At 36.7% G+C, this 25,135-nt stretch overlaps 1 protein-coding gene across 4 annotated transcripts in view; it reads left to right on the forward strand.

Annotated features, from left to right (window-relative positions):
* The first annotated feature begins 1,259 nt into the window (after positions 1-1,259).
* megf6 (multiple EGF like domains 6) overlaps positions 1,260-25,135 on the forward strand; it is a 46,376-nt gene continuing 22,500 nt past the window's right edge. For 2 of the 4 annotated variants that reach the window (XM_058744631.1, XM_058744634.1), the window contains exons 1-18: positions 1,260-1,307; positions 11,615-11,651; positions 12,114-12,160; positions 12,693-12,788; positions 14,038-14,160; positions 16,564-16,686; positions 17,707-17,832; positions 17,931-18,053; positions 18,951-19,073; positions 19,294-19,431; positions 20,464-20,580; positions 20,755-20,877; positions 21,175-21,396; positions 21,484-21,615; positions 22,506-22,634; positions 23,797-23,925; positions 24,012-24,146; positions 24,227-24,361. In XM_058744631.1, the coding sequence (XP_058600614.1) occupies positions 1,292-1,307; positions 11,615-11,651; positions 12,114-12,160; positions 12,693-12,788; positions 14,038-14,160; positions 16,564-16,686; positions 17,707-17,832; positions 17,931-18,053; positions 18,951-19,073; positions 19,294-19,431; positions 20,464-20,580; positions 20,755-20,877; positions 21,175-21,396; positions 21,484-21,615; positions 22,506-22,634; positions 23,797-23,925; positions 24,012-24,146; positions 24,227-24,361 (2,074 nt within the window). In that variant the 5' untranslated portion in view covers positions 1,260-1,291. The remainder of the gene's footprint in view (positions 1,308-11,614; positions 11,652-12,113; positions 12,161-12,692; positions 12,789-14,037; positions 14,161-16,563; positions 16,687-17,706; positions 17,833-17,930; positions 18,054-18,950; positions 19,074-19,293; positions 19,432-20,463; positions 20,581-20,754; positions 20,878-21,174; positions 21,397-21,483; positions 21,616-22,505; positions 22,635-23,796; positions 23,926-24,011; positions 24,147-24,226; positions 24,362-25,135) is intronic. The other 2 variants (XM_058744633.1, XM_058744632.1) reach the window with 2 other exon arrangements.

Raw genomic sequence — 25,135 nt, forward strand, 5'->3', positions numbered from 1 at the left:
AATTATTAAACATATTACTTTCATCTGGCATACTAAATACTGACCATGCTGAATGACCTGGCTATGAAAATGTGGCAAAGCATAGTAACTATAACAACACTGAAACTGAAGAAAAATAGCTTAAAAGTTGCATTTTTTAAATCTGAGCACAGGTAACACCTGTCACAGGAAAGAGACAATTCTGAAAGAGATGTTTCACAGCTGAATGAGTGAATGAGTAACAGTTAAAAATTGTACAAAATAAAAATAAAAATAATAAAATTAAACCAACCAATTAAATAAATGTGATTACAATGATAAATAATAAAAAGATATTTGATTAATAAATAAGTACAATACTGTAGCCTACTGTAGGGAGTAGATTTAGTACACAATAGAAACTAAATATTTTCCAAACAATAGCTATTTTAAAACATTTATAATATTACCTTTTCGGGGTCAGTGAACATTTCAAAGATCATCAAATTTGGCGGTTCCTATCTGGACTAGAGCTGACAGCACAGTGAATCGTTTGTATCTCGTGAACTCGTTCAACAACAGATTCATCGAAAAGATTCACTTCAAACAAACGACTCGTTCACGAATCGGGCAGGTTCAAACTGAACGCAATTTTTCGGTCCAATACACTATTTTTAAATACGCAGAATGAAAGTCTGACTATTTTGCCGCGTCTTGTTGCTTTTCATAACGCCATAATTCATAAGTTTTATAACGCCTTACCAGGTTAAGAGAAGTTCAGAAAGCATCACGAGCGGTTTTCAGTATCACCTGTATCATTTGTCGGGTATTCCTATTATTGCGTTATTTCCGGAGCATAAAATAAACTATAGCCTAAATATATTCTGCTTTCAAATATTTTGGTTCATTTTGTTTAAATATTGTGTTCATGTAATAATTTCAGTGATATGTATGTCTCATTTGTCATCGTCTTTTTAGGTCAATAGGCCTATATCATTATCTACATACAATGAACCTGTTCATTATAGTTCTGTCTCTCTTTCTCTCTCTGTCTGTCTCAGGACAGGGTATTATACAGCGTATAGGCAGGCATACAGTATGGAGATGCAAACTGTCTACAGGTGCTGCCCAGGGTGGATGCAGAGAGGGGAAGAGAGAGGCTGTCTGCATAGTGAGTATCATAACACTGTACTGGATTGTGTGTGTTGTGGGTCAAGGGTGTCTGAATAGTGTGTGTTATCCACAGGAGTGTTCCTCTGGCACATGCTTTAATGGTGGGAAGTGCTCTGAGACAGGTGATCAGCTTTGCCAGTGTCCAGAAGGGTTCGAGGGAATGCGCTGCCAATACGGTGAGTCTTTAGTGCATGTTTGAAGTGGTTGAAGTTTCTGATATCTTGAATGAAAGGGTTCTGTTTTAGATTTGTTGCTTCTTGGATCAGGCTATGTGCATCAATGCATATGCACCACACACTCTGTCCTCCACCTGTGAGTGCAGAGGGAGTTTTCGCAGGCAAACGTCACTTTGGTTTGTTAGATCCTCACTTGTTTCTCCCCCTTTCAGTTTGTTTTGACAGTATATGTGAGGTTTTCACACTGTGAGGTGTCGAATGAGGCAGATTGAGGGTGTATGTGTTCATATGCATGTGTGGTACCTTTCAAAAGTCTGGTGTCAGTATTTTGGTGTTGTTTTTCAGCAAGGCTGCATTAAATTGATTTGAACTGACAGTAAAGACATGTATAATGTTACAAATGAATGCTACTCTTTTAAACCTTCTATTCATCAAAGAATCAAATAAATGTCTCACAGTCTCCACAAAAAATATGAAGCAGCACAACTGTTTTCAACATTGTTAATAATAAGAAATGCTTATTGAGCAGCAAAGCAGCATATTAGAATGATTTCTGAAGGATCATGTGACACTAAAGAGTTGTGACTGCTGAAAATTGCCATCACAGGAGTAAACAGCATTTTAAAATATATTAAAACAAAAACAGCTGTTATAAATTGTAATAATATTTCACAATGGTAAGCCTATTTTACATTGCTAAGCGTAAAATAATTATTTCAAAAGAATTTAAAATCTTACTGACCCCAGACTTTTGAATGTTAGTCTATTTGTAAAAAAAAAAAAAAAGAAGAAGCTATTTTGCTTTTATAACAGCAAAGAACCTTTGAAAACTGAAGCCACCTCACACACAGTAGTATGTGAATGAGATTTCGTGTTCTTGTCTTAACAGTAAACCTTAAAGTTTAGTCAGAGATTTTTTTTGTGTGTGCTCTGTCTAAAGCAGCTTTCCTCCTGCGGTTTTATGCTGAGATGGTAGTTTGTGCTCCTAAAATGCTTTCTCAGAGTTTCTAAAATTAAAATTTTCTACTTCAAGTCCGTAACGCAGAAGGCTGATGGCTAAACAGTGCGGTGGTGAAATGACTGTGATGAAAAATGTCTTTTCCATGTTGGACTGGTAAACCTATTAAGCTCATTTGACTCAGAGACTGTGTATATGTGCATGTGGAAGAATGTTTTTACAGTGCTCTCTTTCAGTTGACATATCGCTACCACTGTAGCTCAGCTGGCCTTTCCTGTTGGACTGATTTGCTGTGTTTAATGGCCGCTGGTCACCTCTCAGTTCTGAGAGAGAATATGCAGGGAACACTATTCAAAGCAAAAAAAAAAAGGAGATATTAGGCAGAATGTTCATGCTGCTTTTTTTCATACATTGTTTGTAAGCAGGAGCTCTTAAACTCAAAAAGGAAAAATCATCACAAAAAAGATATGCATAGATTACTTTCATGCTACTTTCATTGTGTTTTTTTTTTTTTTAATCATATTTGGAGCTTGACAGCTACTGATGTTTTCAATGTATAGGAACGAGTAATGTGAACATTGTTTAGTATAAATCCTTTTGTGTTCCACATAAGAAAAAAATGGCATATCACGATAATAGAATTTTATTGGGAAAGCATAAACATTTTGGATAAAAGTGTCTGCCAAATACAATAATGTAATAACTAGTCATAGACCTCATTGATCTAAGCATGCACTTCAGTTTTTGAGTATAAAAAGCCTTATTTGTGGATAATTTCGGCAATGTTCACTCAAAAACTGAGATAAGCTCAGATCATTGAAGCCTAAGATCAGTCAGTTCTAAAAAGAAATGCAAAAGACAATATTTGGTATAACATAATTAGAAATTTCTAAGAAAATTTTTTGTAGGCCAGTCATTTTTGATTGGGAACACCACAAGAATAAACAGGTGGGGGAAAAATCCCCCCAAATTATCAAAAAAATGTATTGTTATACCTTGTGTGAGCAAAGTCAGTAAATTTTAGTCCAGTGCAAAAACATTAACTAGCATTTTGGGAAAAAGAAAATCCTCTCCGGGTCAAAATGACTGGAACACAACTTGAGGGTTAAGTACATGTTTTTCATCCTTGTTCTTAAAATGTATGAACATTGCATATGTAAACACACACATGTGCCTTAGATTTATTTATTTTCACTCATGCTGTTTTTTGCGCTTCAATAGTTCATGAAATAAACAAGCTAGGAAATGAATGTGGGAAACAAGCTCTTCACTGTCCATTACTGCAACTTCCCTGTTTACGGGTTTACAATATGTGCTGAGCAGACAGTGTTTAAAGATGTGTCTGTATGAGTTTGTTTGATACAGTTTGCCTGAGGGTTTCCTTCCCCCTCCCCATCTTGTTTGCCCTGTAGTGGAGTTAAGAGTTACAACCCCATGGAGCGTGCTGACTCTACATACTTTCTTGGAATACTGCAGCGTATTGAGGAGTTCAAGAGGTCCTGATTATCTAACAGCTTATTTAGGCACCCCATTAAACTGGGTCACATTTCTTACATTCTTTGTATGAAGACACACAGACATCTATATATTATATTCTTCTATAAGTTGACATCTTTGTTATCATTCCAGTACAGACCCAGCCTCACTGTATTGAATGCAAAATGACATTTTCAACGCATTTAAAAATGAAAATCCCGTCATCATTTACTCACCGTCATGACCTTTATGACTTTATTTCATCTGTGGAACACAGAATAATATGTTGTCGTTTTGGACCCCATTGACTTTAATTCTATGGACAAAAGAAATGCAAACATTCCTCAAAATATCTTTTTTTTTTTTTTTTCACACAGATGATATAAAATCATAATGGTTTTGAATAATACGAGGGTTAATTAATAACAGAATTGTCATAACGTTCATAATGTTACAAATGGTTCTTTTAAGAACTGAAACGCTCTTTGGGGAACCCAAAATGATTCTTCTAATTACAATAACCCTTTTGGACCTTGTTAGCCAATATTGTTTTTCCCCATATGCATGGCTTTGATTATGTCAGCAGAAAAGAAAAGTAATTTCAGAGCTGGAACGAGCTTTACTGAAAGATTTTTCTTCAGAGTAACATTTCCCGATCAATCATGCACAATGAGACCAACATTTACGGAACATTTACAGTATTTACAGTATTAAGAAAGAGTCGATTGTTTTTCCAGTTTTCCACTTTCTCACTGCTCCATTCTGGTCTTTATCCTTCAGTTCAGTCATCTGCTATGAACTAAGACATGAAATGTTCTGATCCAGCACAAATATGTGTATGCGTGCAAACTTTGACTGAGCGGTTTGTAAATTATGATTGAGGTCCTCAGATAGATTACAGGCTGTTCAAAAGCTTGCTTATTCAGGACAGCTATCCCTTTTAGTTTAATGAACTCGTACTGACATGCTCCATGTGCAGGTTTGGTGAGAAACTCATATTTGAACAAGAGCTTCACTGCTGCAGGACGCTCTGGCAGACACGGGCTGTTGAAACGGAAATTCGGTTTGAAGGATTATTGAAAAGCAAAACACTGGCAATGAAATCACTGGCACTGAAAACAGAGGCCTTGTGAGTGAGGAGTGAGTTTCCCGATCAACAGTAGGTTACATCTTCTTGTTATTGAGATGGGCTCGATGATGCAGCGAGTCTGGCATCTTTCAAACGTTATTCCAGTGAGAACTTGAGAAGAAAATGAATCTAGCGTCTCCACTCAGCAGGTGATCTCAGCTGAGAGACAGAGAAACCAAATCCTGCTGTGGAGAAACAGGAACCAGTTGTGTGTGTGCTGGAATGTTCTTTTGCTTTTAACACAAAACCCTTTGGACTTCTAAAGATCTGTTTTTATACAGTATCAGCTGTCAATATTCAGCGTTGTAAAATATGAGTTATTAAAGGAAAATTCTATTGCTGTTTAATGGTTCATGACTAAATAGGGCTTTCAATATCATCTTTGTCTTAGATGTTTCTACTAAATTCCTTGGAGACATGAATATAGACAAAAATGAGACACAAACTGTTGACATGCAAAAAGAGTGGAGAGCTACAAAATGAATCTTGGGTGCATATAGTGCAGATAATATATTGAGAACGTTTGCATTTATGTTGAAATTGACTTTTGATTGCAGACTTTAGTATCTTAGCTAATGTGAGCACAGCCCGGTTTGAGACATTGAAATTTCTTTTGAAAATCTAGAGAAGGTCTGCTGTATATTTGTTTATGTATATTATATTCTACCATTCAAGTTTTTTGTAATTCATCAAACGTTACATTAAAAACATTAATGATATTTCAAATCAGCTTTGTTCTTTCAAACTTTTCTAGCATCAAAAAATCCTGAAATAAAATGTATCACGGTTTCCACAAACATATAAAGCAGCACAACTGTTTTCAGCATTGATAATAATGACATATTTTTCTTCATATCAGCATATTAAAATGATTTCTGAAGGATAGTGTTTCACTGAAGACTGGAGTAATGGCTGCAGTTGTTTAAAATTGCAATAATATTTCACAATATTACTGTTTTTACTGTATTTTGATCAGATAAATGCAGGCTTGGTGAGCATAAGAGACTTACTGACCCCAAATATTGAATGGTATTTGAAATAATGGTATTTGAATGGTATTTGAAACAAATATACAGTATGATTCCCAAAAATGCTGTCTTAAGTTGTGTCTGTTTTCTATTCATAGTCAGTTTCTTTCATGGAGTCTGTAAAGCAGACACCTGTAATTTAATATTTGATAGAATATGGAAACATCAATTGGTAGGTGTATACTGATCATCCGTTAATTGTGGAAACATGTAATTAGTGTGCAAATGCTTGCCAGATGTTTTACAGTCTATTGCTGGTTGAAAAGAAGTCGTGCTTGAATGTGAGGCCTGGATTGAATATGTGTGTTTATGTAGGATAATACAGGGCCAAGTGCAGTGATCTGTGCGATCTCTGTACAACAGAAGACACGTGCCTCTACATACTGAGACAAAGTGGCTGGATACACAAAACTATCTTCTCTGATAGGGCACACAGTTAGCTTAAAGTTTCTAAGGTTTGTAACTACTCTGTCTAAACCATTAAAGAGGATCTCCCAATGAAAGGACAGGGGATATTCCTGAGATACTGCTGCTTTTCCTCAAAGCATTTATAACCCTGAGAGATAACCAAACGACTTTACCATGCATTGAGAAAAAGTAGAGAAAAGAAACGCAAGAGTATGAAAATACTTTATAACATTACGTTTCCTTTGAGACTCATTAGTGTATTTAAAATCCAGGACCTACAGTAAGCAGTAAGAGTTTATGCCTTAAATTAAAAGGTCAAATAGTGACAATAATCCTCTTTTCCACTTCTGAAGAGTAAAAGACACTATGTAGGGACCTTGTGAGGTCTTCTCAGCTGTCGTCTGTAGAATGCATTAGGTGTGCTGTCCTGCGGCCAAACTGAGATCCCAGGAAAGATAGCTATGGTCATTACATTTCCGCTTCGCTCTGGCCCAGAATTTATGGCCATCAGTTAATATGTAACACTTCTTAATATTTAAATGGAAATAAGTGAAAGATTTGTTTTATATAACTGAATGAATGAATGGATTGTCAAAAAATCCAATACATTGAGGGACTCATGGGAAGAGTCTTGAATGGTGGGCCGTTTTGACTTGAGGTAATACTAACTACTTAGAAACACGCTGGTGAGTTTCTCTCCAGTCACAATTTCTGTTGTATATACAGTGGGTACGGAAAATATTCAGACCCCCTTTTTGCTATATTGCAGCCATTTGCTAAAATCATTTAAGTTCATTTTTTTTCCTCATTAATGTACACACAGCACCCCATATTGACAGAAAAACACAGAATTGTTGACATTTTTGCAGATTTATTAAAAAAGAAAAACTGAAATATCACATGGTCCTAAAGCACCCTTTTGATCGAATACAGCCATGAGTCTTTTTGGGAAAGATGCAACAAGTTTTTCACACCTGGATTTGGGGATCCTCTGCCATTCCTCCTTGCAGATCCTCTCCAGTTCTGTCAGGTTGGATGGTAAACGTTGGTGGACAGCCATTTTTAGGTCTCTCCAGAGATGCTCAATTGGGTTTAAGTCAGGGCTCTGGCTGGGCCATTCAAGAACAGTCACGGAGTTGTTGTGAAGCCACTCCTTCGTTATTTTAGCTGTGTGCTTAGGGTCATTGTCTTGTTGGAAGGTAAACCTTCGGCCCAGTCTGAGGTCCTGAGCACTCTGGAGAAGGTTTTCGTCCAGGATATCCCTGTACTTGGCCGCATTCATCTTTCCCTCGATTGCAACCAGTCGTCCTGTCCCTGCAGCTGAAAAACACCCCACAGCATGATGCTGCCACCACCATGCTTCACTGTTGGGACTGTATTGGACAGGTGATGAGCAGTGCCTGGTTTTCTCCACACATACCGCTTAGAATTAAGGCCAAAAGTTCTATCTTGGTCTCATCAGACCAGAGAATCTTATTCAGGTGTTTTTAGCAAACTCCATGCGGGCTTTCATGTGTCTTGCACTGAGGAGAGGCTTCCGCCGGGCCACTCTGCCATAAAGCCCCGACTGGTGGAGGGCTGCAGTGATGGTTGACTTTCTACAACTTTCTCCCATCTCCCGACTGCATCTCTGGAGCTCAGCCACAGTGATCTTTGGGTTCTTCTTTACCTCTCTCACCAAGGCTCTTCTCCCCGATAGCTCAGTTTGGCGGACGGCCAGCTCTAGGAAGGGTTCTGGTCGTCCCAAACGTCTTCCATTTAAGGATTATGGAGGCCACTGTGCTCTTAGGAACCTTAAGTGCAGCAGAAATTTTTTGTAACCTTGGCCAGATCTGTGCCTTGCCACAATTCTGTCTCTGAGCTCTTCAGGCAGTTCCTTTGACCTCATGATCCTCATTTGCTCTGACATGCACTGTGAGCTGTAAGGTCTTATATAGACAGGTGTGTGGCTTTCCTAATCAAGTCCAATCAGTATAATCAAACACAGCTGGACTCAAATTAAGGTGTAGAACCATCTCAAGGATGATCAGAAGAAATGGACAGCACCTGAGTTAAATATATGAGTGTCACAGCAAAGGGTCTGAATACTTAGGACCATGTGATTTTTCTTTTTTAATAAATCTGCAAAAATGTCAACAATTCTGTGTTTTTCTGTCAATATGGGGTGCTGTGTGTACATTAATGAGGAAAAAAATGAACTTAAATGATTTTAGCAAATGGCTGCAATATAACAAAGAGTGAAAAATTTAAGGGGGTCTGAATACTTTCCGTACCCACTGTATCTACTTTTTAAAGGATTAGTTCACTTCCAGAATTAAAATCTCCTGATAAATTTACTCACCCCCATGTCATCCAAGATGTCTTTCTTCAGTCAAAAAGAAATTAAGGTTATTGAGGAAAACATTCCAGGAGTTTTCTCCATATAGTGGACTTTAATGGGGATCAGTGGGTTGAAGGTTCAAATTGCGGTTTCAGTGCAGCTTCAAAGGGTTCGATCGGTCAATTTCTAAAAAAAGAAATATATATTTTTAATACTTTTTAACCACAAATGCTCGTCTTGCACTAGCTCTGCGATGCACATACGCGACTTTTACGTAATCACGTTGGAAAAGTCACGTGTGGTTAGTTCTTCGTCTGTGTACCTTGGTTCGAAATGGTAGGGTAGGGTGAAAAAGTCCATCTTATTTTCTCCTCCAACTTCAAAATCGTCCAACATCATTGTTTTATCTTTTTTGTAAAGGGTGTTTAAATTTCTTTGCACATTGTCTTTGTAAACACTGGGTCTATACTTCCACCTAGGTTATGAGTGACCTTTCCAATGTGACTACGTAATGCGTGAAGTTGATCTAGTGCAAGATGAGTATTTGTGGTTAAAGAGTATTCAATTTATTTGTTTTTATTTATTTATTATTTTTAGAAAAATCGTTTCGCTAGATAAGACCCCGATTCCTCATCTGGAATTGTGTAGAGCCCTTTGAAGCTGCATTGAAACTGCAATTTGGACCTTCAACCCATTGATCGCCATTGAAATCCACTAAATGGGGAAAAATCCTGGAATGTTTTCCTCAATTACCTTAATTTCTTTTCGACAGAAGAAAGAAAGACATGAATATCTTGGATGACATGAGGGTAAGTAAATTATCAGAAAATTTTTATTCTGGAAGTGAACTAATCCTTTAAAGTAGAAAAAAAAAATTTTATTTTTATGTAAATTTTTAATATATATAAATCTATTTTAATTTTTATTTGACATTTTTTAATTGTTTTATATCACTTTATGTAATATCCTATATTTTTTATCTATTCAACAAAGAATACAGTCCATTTACCTTTAAAATGACAAAAAATGTTATCATAAAAATCATCTAACTGGAAAAATTCAATTAGTAGGGTATATTTTAATTTTTAACAAACTTATAGAGGCCATTCATACAGAACATGTTTTTGTGTTTAAAAATATGAGACACTGGGACAGTGGAATGCCATAGTCTAGAGCAGGGGTTTTCAAACTGTGGGTCGCACAAAGTCACTTGGCTGCAGCTAAATTTGCATTTCAATGAAAAACACACTCACTCAGTTCAGTCTAGGGCTGCACGATATAGCCTACCAACATTTATTACGAATTGCAATATTCTTAGTGGGATTTTTGAATCGCAATTAAGTCCGCGATTTAAAACATTTGTTGCGTGTTTTGAAGCGTGAGTGCGAGCGAGTTGTAATAACACTGAGGGTCACAGAGCGACGTCATTATTAAAAGGCTTGATCGGTCCACATTATTAATGAGAAGAAACTCGCTCACTTCAATTGTAGGTTATTCTGCAGGAGATTGCATGCACAGGAAAATTCAAATGTTATGAAAACTGTTTCAGGTAAGCTATGTTCATTCATTTCTATCGTTTGTTTGAACTCGGCACTGTTTTCGTTCCTTCATATGCATTTGGCTACCTACCAATAAGGAAGCGCTCTGTAAAAACACTACAAGATTTAAACATTTCCATAAAATTTACGAAATTTCATATTATTTCCTTGCCATATCATCTCTATATATAGAAAAGATGTGCCAAAAAGTTCAAAAATCTTTTGAGGATATTGCTGAACATTTATTTAACCATTGCAAAAGTAAATTTCTGACTGAAGTAAATTTGTCATCTCAGTTTTTAGTATTTATTTAAAATGAGACACATATGTTTATTATTTTTACCTATTTTAGATCTGCTTCGTTTCTTATGCTTTGCTAAAAAAACGTGTTGGGTTGTGCTCCGCTCTCCCCTACACACACACGGATCATGAATGCATTTTCCAACGCTATCTCATGACCAATTCGTACGTATTTTACGAGATGGCTAATTCGTACAAATTCATACGACCTCACTCGCACGTGTACGAATTGCTGTGAGATCAGGCTGCATTTTTTTGCGCTGAACCCCGCAATAAGTTTAACAACACTCGCATCGGATTACAGTTCACCAGAGTGAGCTGTTTCGAGTTTCTATGGACATGTTTCATATTTTAACATCTGTAAACAAAGAAATTAAAACTTAAATATTAGTGAAATTTTACAGTTGTAGCCTACTATAAAATAAAATGGTTATAACATTTTTCTTAAATACATAATTTCTGCCATATTCATGCTAAAGATTAAGCTTAAAGTAATGTCAATTGTTTTTTATCTCAAATATTTTGGTGGGTCGTGAAATAGATTATACTTGTCTAGGTGGGTCGTGGAATGGAAAAGTTTGGGAACCCCTGGTCTAGAAATGTTTTTTTTTTTTTTAATGTAACTTTTTTTAAACTTAAATTTAGCATTTTTAGAACACAGATTATACATGAGATGCTGCAAAAGACTCGAGATGCAAGCCCACCAGTAAAAAACATCCATTTAGTGCATGTTTACTTAGAAAAACACATTCCACTTGAACAACATTCTTTATGGCATACAATATACAGAAGTTCAGAAAGCTCTTCAAATGACATAAATCATGGCTGAATGTTTAAACACTGCACAACACAAACTCGATTAGTTTAATATCATTTTAAAATAGTCTTTCCAGTTGCTGTTCATTTCCTGTTGTTTGTTATTGATGTTTTTCTAGATGTTTTTCATCGTTCTATCCTGTTCCTGTTCCTTGTTGCCAGAGCAAGATTAATGACAGAGGTCTGGATACAGAACAAGTCTAGATGTAGAAAGATTTAAAACAACAAAGAGAATGATCACCAGGCGTGAAACATGGAGAACAGGGGCCTAAAGAAGCTAAACAGATGGCGGCGTGGATGTTTATTCTCAGATGTATTTGTGTCTGTATTTCAGAGTCAGTCCTTATCAAGATGCCTTTCAGCCACTGCAGGTACATTCTAGTTTTGTGAAATCACTTAAAGAGAAGGTTCACCCAAATAAGAAAATTCTTTCATCCTTTACTTACCCTCATGATGCTGCAAACCCTATGTGTAGAGCATCTGTTTACTCCAGACTACAGCACAGATGTTAAACTGAAAGACATCAGACACCTTGATCTGTTTTTGCGGTTGTAAATGGTTTTGCACTCTGCTTTTGTCTATTTCTCTCACTTCTGTCTGTTTTAAACACTTAGACACATTTAGATACTGAAAGATATTTAAAGAATTTCTTCTTAAGTCAGATTAAAAGAAACGCGCTGTTCAAAGTAACCCAGGAAAAAATGTCTGTTAAAAAACTAATAATAATAAATTATTTTGCTTTGACTTCCTGTTAGAGCTGTCTAATGGAATAACCAGAGATAGAGCGCATAACTTCTCAGTACATCTGTAAATCTGTTCTTGTCTCTCCACAGGAAAGATGTTGTCAGCTCTCTGTATTATTATGCGATGTTTGCTCAAGGTCAGTGCTGAGACGTAGAGTCAAAGGTTGTTAGGGAGACATGACTCCATAACATCAGAAAGATAGAAAAGCTGTGTCAAATGTGTCCTAAATCTGTGAATCTGAGAATCTGAGAAAAATGCATCATAAATAATATATAATCTTTTTTATATTAAAGAGTCAGATGTGGAGTTCATCTGGTGATGCTGTGTTGCCTTAGAAACCAAGTGTGGGTGTGGCCTGGACCTTTGTTATGGCGACCCATCCTTGGTTTCAGAGGCTTCACAGAAAAACACGTTCATTTTTTATTTATTTTTAAAAAGATCATTTTCTTTTTAATTATTTTTGGGCATTTTTGCTTTCACTGTTTCAAAACCATCTTGTGTGTCCTTGATGAGAAGCGGTTGAGCAGAAAGCAGTTGTTTGGAGCAGCTTGGACTTATTACCTGAGTCTGAGTGGTTTCAGACTTTTGTTTGTGTGGTTCATTTGTTTATGTCTGATGACATTTTTTCGCAAGCATGTTAAAATGACCGCATAATGTCCTATTTGAAGACATCAGACTGGAAACATTATTACAGAAAGCCTTTCACCGATCTAAACATCATGCTGGGAAGAAGAATGCATTCAAAATAAAGAAAGATTTTCCAGGTGGATGGTGAAGTAAAACTAAATGTGCATCAAATAACAACATATATACTTAAAGGGGTTATATGACATTGCTAAAAAGAACATTATTTGGTGTAATGCAATGTGTTTATGCGGTTTAAGGTTCAAAATACACATTATTTTCCACATACTGTACATTATTGTTGCTCCTCTATGCCCCGCCTTTCTGAAACGCGCCGATTTTTACAAAGCTCATCATTCTGAAAAGTGAGATGTGCTCTGATTGGCCAGCTATCCAGTGCGTTGTGATTGGCTGAATACCTCACAAGTGTGACGGAAATGTTACGCCACTTACCATGTTGTGATGCCGTGTCCTGGCGTGACGACACAAAAAAAATAAAACCCATTATAAACGAGGCATTTGTTGTCTTTTTATGCGTCACGTAAACATTGCCATGTCTGCATTTGTGATCGGAGAAATGACAAACAACAAGAGCTGCTCTACACAGCTCAAAGCTCGCGTTTGAATAGTCAGTGGCAAATTCTTTAAATATGAAAACATACTTACAGGCTGTGAGTCAGAAGCGCCAGACTGTCCTTGCAAAGTTGGAGTTGCCCCACTTTATAGCAACAGTCTTTGAGCACAGCTGGCAGGCTACTCCCAGGTTCAGGAAACAGTCCTCCGTAAAATGCGCTGCACACACTCTAATATTTGGGTTGAACTGTTCTGGAACAGTGTTGTAAATACAACTTAACCACTGATTTCTAGTTGTGTCCTCTTTTGGAAGCCCAAACAAAGTAGTTTCGCTTTCACAACGAAACACAGCATCTCCAAGACATGGCGCCGGTGGCAGCAACAACATTACAGCGAGAATAATAGTTCCGCCTTCTTTATTTGCGTATACATTTGGGCGGTGTTTTGCAAATCTTCCCACACAGTGACGTAGACATGGGGGTGTGTTTAAATGAACCGTTTTAGGAGGGCGTGATCGAGTCTTAACTTTTATAAAGAATATCTCTTTGGTTTTGAGACTTTAGTCTTTGCAACTTCAGGGATCTTATCTATGCACAAACAGCTTGTAACACTCCAAAGAGAAAGGAAAACTAGAAATCGCATCATATGACCCCTTTAATAATCAAAATTATCTAAAAGCTTTTTTTTTCAGTGGAAAAAATGACCACAACTCAATTTAATGAGTTTGTTGTTGTTTTTGCCTCTTTTCTTATGTTTCCAACAACATGCTCAGTGTTTTCCTTTTTTTTCTTTTTTCTTTCTTTCTTGTCTTTTCAGATATAAACGAGTGTGCGGACAGTAACGGAGGATGTGAAGGCACTTGCTGTAACACTATTGGCAGTTTTTACTGCAGGTGTCCTGATGGCATGAAACTCGGACCTGATGGGAAATCCTGCCAAGGTGAGTGAACACTCACATCCATTGAGTTTATTTCATCTTTCTAAAGTCGTTTAACCTCTGAATAATCAAAGTGTTCCATTTAAAACCACCAATTGAGAAAAGAGCTCTAAGTATTAATATCTATGAGCAGCAGTAAATTAAATCATAAGCTGTATGAAATTGTGTATTCATCATAAAACATTCAGACATATTTATGACCAGATCATTGATGCAGTAACCTGCCATGATCATAAGTGAGAGTAGTTTTTAAAGCTCTCTGTTATTGATATCCAGGATTCACCTTTTAATCCATCCTGTGAATGTTATTGAATCAGGAGCTTGTTTATTAAGGCCATTAGTTTGGCCAGGTTTCATCATGAGATGAAGAAGGATGTATGATGGGCTTTGTGTGGGCTGTAGTTCCTGAATGCGCTGAGAGAGACTGTGTCCATCTCAGCTGTTAGTGTGTAGGTGTGGGAATGATGATCTGGCCTTCTGTCTCAGGTCCTGCTGGACTGAAAGGCTACAGGTGAGGAAACAGGTGTATGAGAGGGACGTAACGGTTTGGGGATTGAACACAGAATGCAGATGTTTTGTTATTATGTGGATCAACTTATTATTGTCAAAACTTTTAATGAGAGAAATGAAAAGAAATTAAAGAGAGGATCCTGTATAATAGATTTAACAGTAATTCTGATGAAGAAATACTAAAGAATGCTAAAATCAGTACAGGTTAGGATAAATTACTGTAAATAATTATATAAATAAAATAATCCCATCACTACTCCTGGGGCGTTAGGACCCACACAGACCACATTGTGAGCACCCCCTGCTGGCCTCACTAACACCTCTTCCAGCAACAACCTAGTTTTCCCAGGAGGTCTCCCATCCAGGTACTGACCAGGCTCAACCCCGCTTAGCTTCAGTGGTCGACCAGTCTTAGGCTACACAGTGATATGGCTGCTGGCAAATCTAAGTAAATCTCTCTCTGATGTGGCTGCTCTAGATTTGTGGGAAACTGTCAGACGGCCGTAATTGATTTCTTTTGGGTCAAAAAGGTTAATTAGTGCTAATGAACTACATTCAATAATCCAATCATGGGGCAGGCTGTATGTTAAAGCACTTGACCCACATAGATGACTGCATACATGTAGGAATCCATCCTGACCAAAACCATTTAACACAGAGGAAATTGTAAATGATCTTAATAGCTACAGTATTGTGTATTTTTAAACATTTGCAATAGATCCCAACAATATTGAGCTGTGTTGATTTTGGACAGAGTCAAAGCAGAATGAATTATGGACATTATTTGCACATTCACACGTGTGAATATGTTCAGCAGATGTAATATATCTAACTATGAATGATGGATCAGACATCATTCATCAGCTCTTTGGTTCTACAACATTTCAGATTTTTGTAAGAATTTTAGAATCTAGAATTTTCATTTTAACAAAGTTATATTTTTCTTAAAAACCTGACAGGTCAGTTCTATTCTGACATCAGAATTAATGATAAGAAATCTACAATGACCTCATGTCTGTGTTTTAACAGATAAAGCTTCTTGTGATGTCATAAGCACATGTGTAGGATTTATTTACATTTGTCCACTACAGACTCATCTTTAACTCAAATGGCAACATAATCCTTATTTTTTAACCCCTTAAACATTAACTGAGGCTTATTTTATGTGCATAAATAAGCTTTTAAAAGCAAACATCTGTTAAAACAGTCAAGAACTCATGGTTGGTCACCATTAATCTCCTGTATTTAAGCACATTCCTCACAGTGACAGCTTGACATTTACTATTTATGGCAACTCATATGTATTGAACACAATGTTTCAAACCATACTTTTTGTCAGCCCTAACAAAATTACCAAAAAGTACTTTGGTACTGTCATAAGTACCTAAGAGTACAATGTAAATACAATGTAAATTTATGTATGTTGTATCAATATGGTAGTCATTTGGTACCATGATATATATCAAAGTCCTTTAATTTTACCATATGAGACCATCACTGTACTATTTGTACTTTTTGGAAGGGTGTTGAGAAAACATAAAGGAATTCACTTACTAGCAGAAAAACAGTAAGTAAAATATTCAGAACCGCATTTTGCATTTTTGTTGCTTTTAAAATTATTTACCATTTTGAATTTTAAATTTAAAGACATGAATGAATAAATAAATAAAATTAAGGACATAAACACATTTAAAGGCAAAGAAACTAATAAATACGACAAAGATAAATAAATATATCATCAATATGTCATTACAAGATTTTTTTATGTGCTCTAACTGGGATTATTATTGTTAACTAAAGAAAAGAAAAGGTGCCGACCAAATGTGTCAGCCTAATTTAGTACATTTTTTAGGTGAAGGCAGACCATGTCTCATTTGTTGCATGCTATGCCAACAGATAAAGATGAGTGTGAGGAGCTGAATGGTGGTTGCCAGCAGACATGTGTGAACACACTCGGTTCGTACCACTGTGAGTGCAGCGAGGGTTTCCGCATACATGCTGATGCTCACACATGCATAGGTAAGAACATGCATACATGCTCACAAACACACATGCATGATGGAGAATCCCTCTCAGTCTTGAGTGGCATCTGTTTATCATCTATAGTGATGCATTCAACAGCAGGCTGCCTAAAACTCAACAAACAGTGTCAACACAGCAAGAGAGCTCTGGTTCTGCCGATCTCATCACCCTAAAACAGCCTTTATCCTGTTTTACTGGAGTCTGGATGTGTCATCACTCTGTGACAGGCCTGGCGATGTCATCACAGTGAGACAACAGCTCTGACCTGTCCCCTAAGACTCCGTAAATCTGCCAACTCAGACACGACATGGAAACACCATCAGTCAGAGAGCGGGAGAGAAGGAATGAGAACCCTCCAAAACTCTCAATATATATACAAAATCCAAACTGGATTTGATTCAGAGATGTTTTCCCTTTATAATAAAAGTTTTTCCTTACTTCCTGTCCAAATAGAAAATCTGAGTTTGTCATTACAAGATTTCTCTAACTGGGATTATTATGGTTAGCTAAAACTAAAAGCATAATGTTACTTAATGTAAAATCAATGTTAACTGTAATAAAATAATAAAATAAAATACCAAACTTTAAAATAAAAAACTTTATTTTATTTCAGCTTGTTGGAAAGGCAATACTTCTTTTTTTTTTTTTTCAAGGTGCAGTACTAAAATTCAAGTTCAAGCGGTACTAAAATAAATTAAAAGTAATAAATAAAATGAATAAATACTATATATACATATTAAAAACTAATACAAATGACAAAAACTAAACTAAAATACTAAAACTTTAACTAAAAGTAAAGTGAAAATAGAAAACATAAATATAAAATCAAATTCAAAATATTAACCGAAACTATAATAGTATATCAATGATACTAAAACAACACTGGCTGGTTGTAGGAGCGTTAGCAAAGCTACGGTTACTACAGAGGGATTGGCCTTGTAGTATATGTGTAGATACTTATTTTTGATCATTACATGCATTGTGTGTGTGTGTGTGTGTACGTGACATTTTTTCCAGCGGTGAACTCTTGCGCCGTAAAGAATGGTGGCTGTGAGCACAGGTGTGTGGATTTGGGGAACGAGCAGTACAAGTGTGAATGTCGCAGCAGCTACCAGCTCAAAAGAGACGGCAAACACTGTGAATGTGAGTTCACATACATACGTTGTCTTTGACTTGTAGTAATATTGTGGTGATTATGTAAACACTTGTGTGTGTATGTGTGTGCTATGTTATTCTCTCAGTGAAGGAGCCCTGTAAGGACCAAAACGGTGGATGTGCTCATATCTGCAGTAATGTGAATGGACAGGCGCAGTGCAGCTGCAGATCAGGATTCAAAATGAGAGCTGACTTCAAGAGATGTGAAGGTTTGAGTGCATGACATGTACCCACGTATATGTAGATTTCTTTACAGATAAATATTTATTTTACTTTTTATCTTGTGCCAGCTTAGACATTAACAACTGTTATCTATGTTTTATGTCATTTTCAATAACTACCAATAGAATAGTCAATAGCCAATAATATTGTGTAGTTTTTTCCCCATAAATGTAATGTGTTACATTTTTTGTTACTAAATTAATAAAATTCATAAATTAAATATAATTATATACAAAAGTAGAATTAAAAAAACTCATATAACCCCAGTAAGTGTAATTTTTAAAAACAAAAAAGAAAGCTTTGATGGTTCACTTGACAGCTTTTTTGAATGTTAAAAATATAATTAAAAAGAGTTTACAATGTCTTGAAGTTTGAAAGTTTTCTAGGCCTTACAGGCAGACAGACTGATTTATTATATTATTTTATTTTATTTTTACCTCTTAGTCCAACAGCAAATCTCTCTTCAGCTGTGCCATAAAATCGACCTCCACTGCCCATCTATGTCCTGCCCAAATACACACACACACACACACACACACACACACACACAGCAGGTTACTGGTATAACGACCTGCTGTTAGTTACTATGTGTGCAGGCCAGTGTAAAGCCATTGATCTGAGTCCTGGGTAAACATGTTTGTCTGGACCTCATTTATGTCCAGACTTTATGAGACAACCTCAGCTGACCCCATGAAGAGACTGCTGTGACCCCTGCTGTGCACACACATGCATTTCCACGCTTACGCACAGACACACACATACACACACTCATATTGCTGGTATCCTGACTGAATACATTGTTTATTTATTTATTGTAAAATAAAAACTAGTAGTGAGTTTTACACTGACATATCTTCTAACTATCCAAACATTTCCTCTCCCAGACATAGATGAATGTGTGTCTGGTCAGACTAAATGTGCTCACGGCTGTGTTAACGTGCCGGGATCGTTCCGTTGTGTGTGTAACCCAGGATTCGAGCTGGGTGCTGATGGGAAACAGTGCTACCGTGAGTACAAATACACACACTAACATGTGCTCTGTGATTCTTTTAGTGTAATATGAGGTGGAAAACTTAAAACACTTTAGAAAACAGTTATTAGATTATCTCAGGAGTTCACTGACATGTGGATTTGGTTAAATGGAGCCAAACAGCCTGTGATTGGTCAGTGTTTTTGACATGCTCTAATCAGTGAAGTCTTAATAATGTGGAGTGATGTATCCTGCAGGTATAGAGATGGAGATTGTAAATGGCTGTGAGAAAAACAATGGGGGGTGCTCCCATCACTGTGAGCACACCACCAGCGGGCCCCTGTGCTCCTGTAACCAAGGTTACCACCTTGCTGATGACCTCAAGACGTGTATAGGTATGGGCTCCACTTGATGGTTGTCTAGCAAATCCTTCACTATGTAAAATGTAGTCATTTTTTAGATTATGAAATATATGTATATTGGCTACAATTAAAAAATTTGGGGTTGGTAAGATTTGAATGCTTTTGAAGGAAGTCACTTATACTTACTAAGGCTGCATTTATTTCATAAAAATACAGTAAAAATAATAATAATGTGTGATATTATTACAATATATAATAACTGTTTTCTATTTTAATATTTTGTAAAATGTACATTCCTGTGCAAAATTCTTGGGCCACTAGTAATTTCAACACACACACAAAAAAAAAAATTATGGAATTATTTTTGAAAGCATCTTTACTTTTACAGTACTGTAGCTTTGCAGGTAGGTTACTTAAACAGTCTTGGACAAGTTGCCACAGTTCTTCTGGATTTAGTCTGTCTCAGTTTGTTCTGTTTCTTCATGTCATTCACAGACTGGATGATGGTGAGATCAGATCTCTGTGTGGAGCACTGGCTGTTGTGCAAACAAAAATCTCACTGGATTATTACAATTAATGGCAAAATTAATGTTTTCAAAACATTTCAGTTTTCGAGCACAGTAGCGTAATTTATTCCTGTGATGTCAAGAAAAGCATTTATGAATGCATCCTTGCTACATTATCTTCTCTATGTACAAGGATGATGTACTATATTATAAAGTAAAATGAAATTCTGAAATTAATGGTAAAATATTAATTTAAATTCAATTTAAATGTATGCATTTTACAGTTCAGTTGAATAATGGTAGAATGACAGAATTTTAAATATTCACAAATCCCTAATTAACCATTAGACATACTCATAACAGCGAAATAGCCACTATTGCTATTATTCAACAACAAAAAATGGGATATGATATAAAGATGGGATAAAAAAAAAAAGATTAACCATACTTATTGGTTTGTGTTGTCTAAACACTGTAAATATTTACCTGCTTTTTGTGTTAATGTCACATAGTGTTTTTTTTATGAGAAAATGCTTCTGTATTTGTGTGTGATCCACAGACGTTGATGAGTGTGAAAACGGGGAGGCGTGCTGTAGTCACTACTGTAAGAATTACCCAGGAGGCTATGAGTGCGGCTGTAGACCTGGATACACACCCAACGGCTGCACATGTGATGGTGTGTGTTTAGTTTGATCCTTTCTTAACCAAACCCTTTTTTAACATCCTTTTTTAACTTACTCTCAAATCAATATATTTTTCCTCGTTTTCCTTATAAATTGACTATTTGAAGTTTACTTAAGCACATTTAGTGTATCATGAAAGCTGTTTTAATATGAATCTCTCTCTTCAGACATTGACGAGTGTGTGTCGGAGACGTCAGGATGTTCTCAGTACTGTGTGAACACGCTGGGCTCCTATGAGTGTTTCTGTCAGGTGGGCTTCAGGCTGGACCACGACCAGAAATCATGCTTACGTGAGTACAAGTTTAATTGGCTTTATGTATTATTGACTTCGTAGTCAGGAAGTGATGCACAGACTTCATAATGACGTTATAAACCAGAGTATTATTAACACCCAGAAGACATGTTTTATGTTGGCAAAATGTTATTGCTATATATATTAGTTTGTTTTGTTATATGTAAAATGTTATATTTTTTAATATTTTCATTATAAAATCAAATATTAAAAAAATCACTTTTTATTTGATTTTAACTAGTTGTCTCTGTGTGTCTCTATTTGTCTTTCGTTCTTTCCCATTTTGTGTGTTTAGCTCTCTATGAGAGGGAGTTGGAGGAGGAGGAAGATGTTGTCGGCAGTGAAGATGAGCCGGAGGTTCTACGTTTGCCGGACTTGCTGTTCCGTCGCCCCCCTCAACTGCTGCATTACACCGCTGCTTTAAGTAGACCGTATGATGACGACACATACACTTACGACCCAGAACACCCACAAAACTTTGAACAGAGAGAGGAGCTGACCTTCATCAGCAAGATTAGTAAGAGAAACCCAGAATGTTAATATCAACTGTGACATAAACATACAGAGATAAGGACATATGAATATGTTAATGTCTCTGTATCAGTGTGTGAGGAGGGTTCATTCGGTGACGACTGCGGTGTGAGCTGTGAGGACTGTGCTAATGGAGGAGTGTGTGCATCAGAGAGGGATCGCTGTGTGTGTGCACCTGGCTGGACGGGAGTCACCTGTAATGACAGTGAGTTTCTTTATTCTCTACTATCACTGACCTCTGACCTGAACAGAAGCCTTGAGGAAATACAGCTACATTCTTTAGGTTTATTTACACAAAGCAAGACATTTTTACACAAAACATGCCAAGTAAGATTTTACATTGTTGCTGACGTGACAACGAATGACTTGAAATACGCTGTGTTTCCCGCCAACTGGCAACCCGGGGTGCTGAAATACAACTGGGTAAACTGGAAGTGGGGTTTCACAAACCAAAACAGAGACCGACATTCTGGCCCGGAACGCACATTTTCAAAGGAGAATAACTGACGGTAGCATTGTTTTTCAGATAAACAAGTATGTTAACTCAGCATGTTTCTTAAATATCTGCAAACATATTATGTTTTTTTTTATGCTTTACTAGAGTCAAAAACTTACAGCACCTTTAATTTAGATGCTTCCACAAAAAGCACATTTTGATGACTGAATATTGGAGTCAATATAAAACCTAAATTCACGAAATCATGAAATGCGTGTTCCATTTTTCCTGTTTTTCTTTTTCGCCTCATCTAGCTCTAGCTGTAGTCCTCCTCTAATTACCTTTATTTATACAAAATCCCGTCAAGCCCTTAAGTGGAGCAGTTCCATGACTCGAAGCAAAGTACTTCCTGTAGAGACACTAATTCAGGTAGTTTATAACATAAATTGACAGCATGTTGGAGAGCTGCAGCCTTAAGAGCACCTCCACACCCATCATTGTGAATTCACATGAGCGCAGTTTGAGTTTTCCATACCGTCTCATTTTTAATCCACCCTAAAATCAACAGAAAGTACAGTGGCTGCTGTATTTCTCTCTCTCCCTGGTTCCTCGGAGAACCCTAAACATGTATTTACTTTTGCATTCTCTCTCTCCTTTAGCTTGTGCTGAGGGCACATATGGCGTTCAGTGTAACAGTCTGTGTGTTTGTAAGAACGGGGGCCGCTGTGACCCAGTGATGGGGAAGTGCTTGTGTCCTCCAGGGGTCCAGGGTCTGCACTGTGAAAATGGTACAGCACACATGCTTTATGTAACGTCTTCTCTGTGTTTTAACTGTGTTTTAACATCTTCCATTTTTCATGGGTTGTGACATTTCCTCTTTCCTCTCTACTTACTGTCATATTTTAATGTTCATAACGTTTTTTTTAAACTTTTGTAACGTTCCACCTTTCCGTCTTCTTATGTTGTCTCATGAGGAAATAAGAGAGGAATATGAGAAGAGGTATTTCTGTTTCTTTCTCTACTTATAGTCTTTTCTATGCTTCTTTGCTACTCTATAAGTGTCTCATTCCCATCACAGCACAATACAGTATATTTCATTTTTACAAGTAAAGAAACTTTGTGTATTTTTGGGTCTGTAACTGTTGATAATTTCTATAATTTTACTTTGATTGTAGTTCATTAAGGACTGTTTCCTGTGGTGTGAATAAAACATTTTTTTAAGTAAGAAAATAATACTTTTATTCAGCAAGGATGCATTAAATCGATCAAACGTGACAGTAAAGGCATTTATAATGTTACAAAATATATCTATTTCTAATGCTGTTCTTTTGAATCTTCTATTCAACAAAGAATCAGTTTCCACAAAAATATTAAGCAGCACAACTGTTGTCAACATTTATAATAATAAGTGATGTTTTATGAGCACTGAATCATCATATTAGAATGATTTCTGAAGGATCATGTGACACTGAAGACTGGAGTAATGATGCTGAAAATTCAGCTTTGACACCAGAGGAATAAATGACATTAAATTACCTAAAATATGTTATTTTATATATTGTAATACTATTTTGTGATATTGGTTTTTTTCTGATTTTTATTCTGTAGTTTTTTAAACATTTAAAACCCCCAAACTTTAAAATTTGAATGTACTTTAAAATTTATGATGTGTAGTATGATCAAAAAAACTCACAAAAGAGTCTGCTAAATGATTAAATGTAGAAATAGATGCAAAGCATCCATCAGTAGACTAACTGGAGCTCTTGGGTTAAAGTTTCTCCTTCCTGTCCACTTCCTCTATGTCTGCCCTTGGCTTTTCCTTGTCTTTATCACATCATCCATCAGCCTCATCTCTCCCAGCTGTCATTCGTTACCCCGTCTCTGAAATTCCAGATGGAATTCCAGATGAACATTGTGGAATTTCACTGATGTTCCCTGTGATGTTATTAGGTTGTCCGCAGGGTTTCTATGGGAGGTTCTGTCGGAGGAGGTGTAACTGCCCCAATAATGGACGCTGCCATCGTCTGTATGGAGGGTGTCTTTGCACACCTGGCCTCTACGGCAGATTCTGCCACCTGCGTAAGTACTCCAAGATAGCACGATAGAGTCAAAATGGTTACTTTAATTCATTTGAGGTATAGTAAAATAGTGTTTCTCCACATCAGCATGTCCCAAATGGACCCACGGTGCGGGTTGCTCAGAGGAATGCCAGTGTGTGCAGGAAAACTCACTTTCTTGTGATCCAGAAAAAGGCACCTGTATTTGTAAACCTGGTTACAATGGTGACCGCTGTCAGGAAGGTAGGTGATGTTTCTACATCCATTTGAAACTGTTGTGTCTGACAGGTACATGGAGATATATGTTGTGTGTTCCTGTGTAGAATGTGATGATGGATACTACAGCCTTGGCTGCCACGAGCGATGTAACTGCTCTGATGGTGAGCCATGTGACCCTAAAACTGGAGAGTGCCAGAAGACATGCCCAGCCGGATACCATGGAGAGAAATGCCAGCTGGGTAAGACTCACAATCATACACAAAATCTGAAAAGGGAATACTAGTAGTCTACTACTCATTGTAGTATAGTTTGTGGTCACGGTAATGTTTTTTTTTTATTCAGAGGGGATGCGTTAAATTGATCAAAAGTGACAGTAAAGGTATTTATGTTACAATGGATTTATATTTCAAATACTATATTTTAGAAAATAGTAGGCAGTATTTGGTAAAGCTTTCAAGGGCTGCTCACTCTTCAAATGGGACAATAATGGCTTTGCATCGCCCTCTAGTGACTGTAAGATGTCAGTACACAGAACTGCTTTTATGGCTCGGTTATTTTAATAGCACAATAATATCTGCTTCAGAAGTCAACTGTGACCTGTCAATCATCAGGCAGTATGTCCTTTTTAAAATTCAAAGGAGCAGATGCACTAAACATTCACACATGACAACATGCTGACAGATGGAAGTTGCAGTCATTTCACAGTGTCAGTCAGTTGAGCTTTGTGTTAAAGAGAAAGAGAGTCAAGGAATAAATGTTTTATGTAGTTAGATTTATTCTGGACTTCTCTGTTATGTTATGAAAATGATATATGATCAAACACTATGTGTGAGTGTGTTTATAAATGGGTTTTCCTTCTGTTCGCTGAAGAGAGAAATGAATGAATTTGAAAAGAGCATCATGTTTTAATAATATTTAAAGTGTCTGTTTTAGTTATTTCTTTCTTGATCACTTACATAATTTTTTTAGTCTTAATGGCTTAAACAGATCGTGGTTTGGTCTTGCTAAAACAG

Source organism: Onychostoma macrolepis, chromosome 15 (genome assembly GCF_012432095.1).
Source record: "Onychostoma macrolepis isolate SWU-2019 chromosome 15, ASM1243209v1, whole genome shotgun sequence".
Classification (NCBI taxonomy): domain Eukaryota; kingdom Metazoa; phylum Chordata; class Actinopteri; order Cypriniformes; family Cyprinidae; genus Onychostoma; species Onychostoma macrolepis.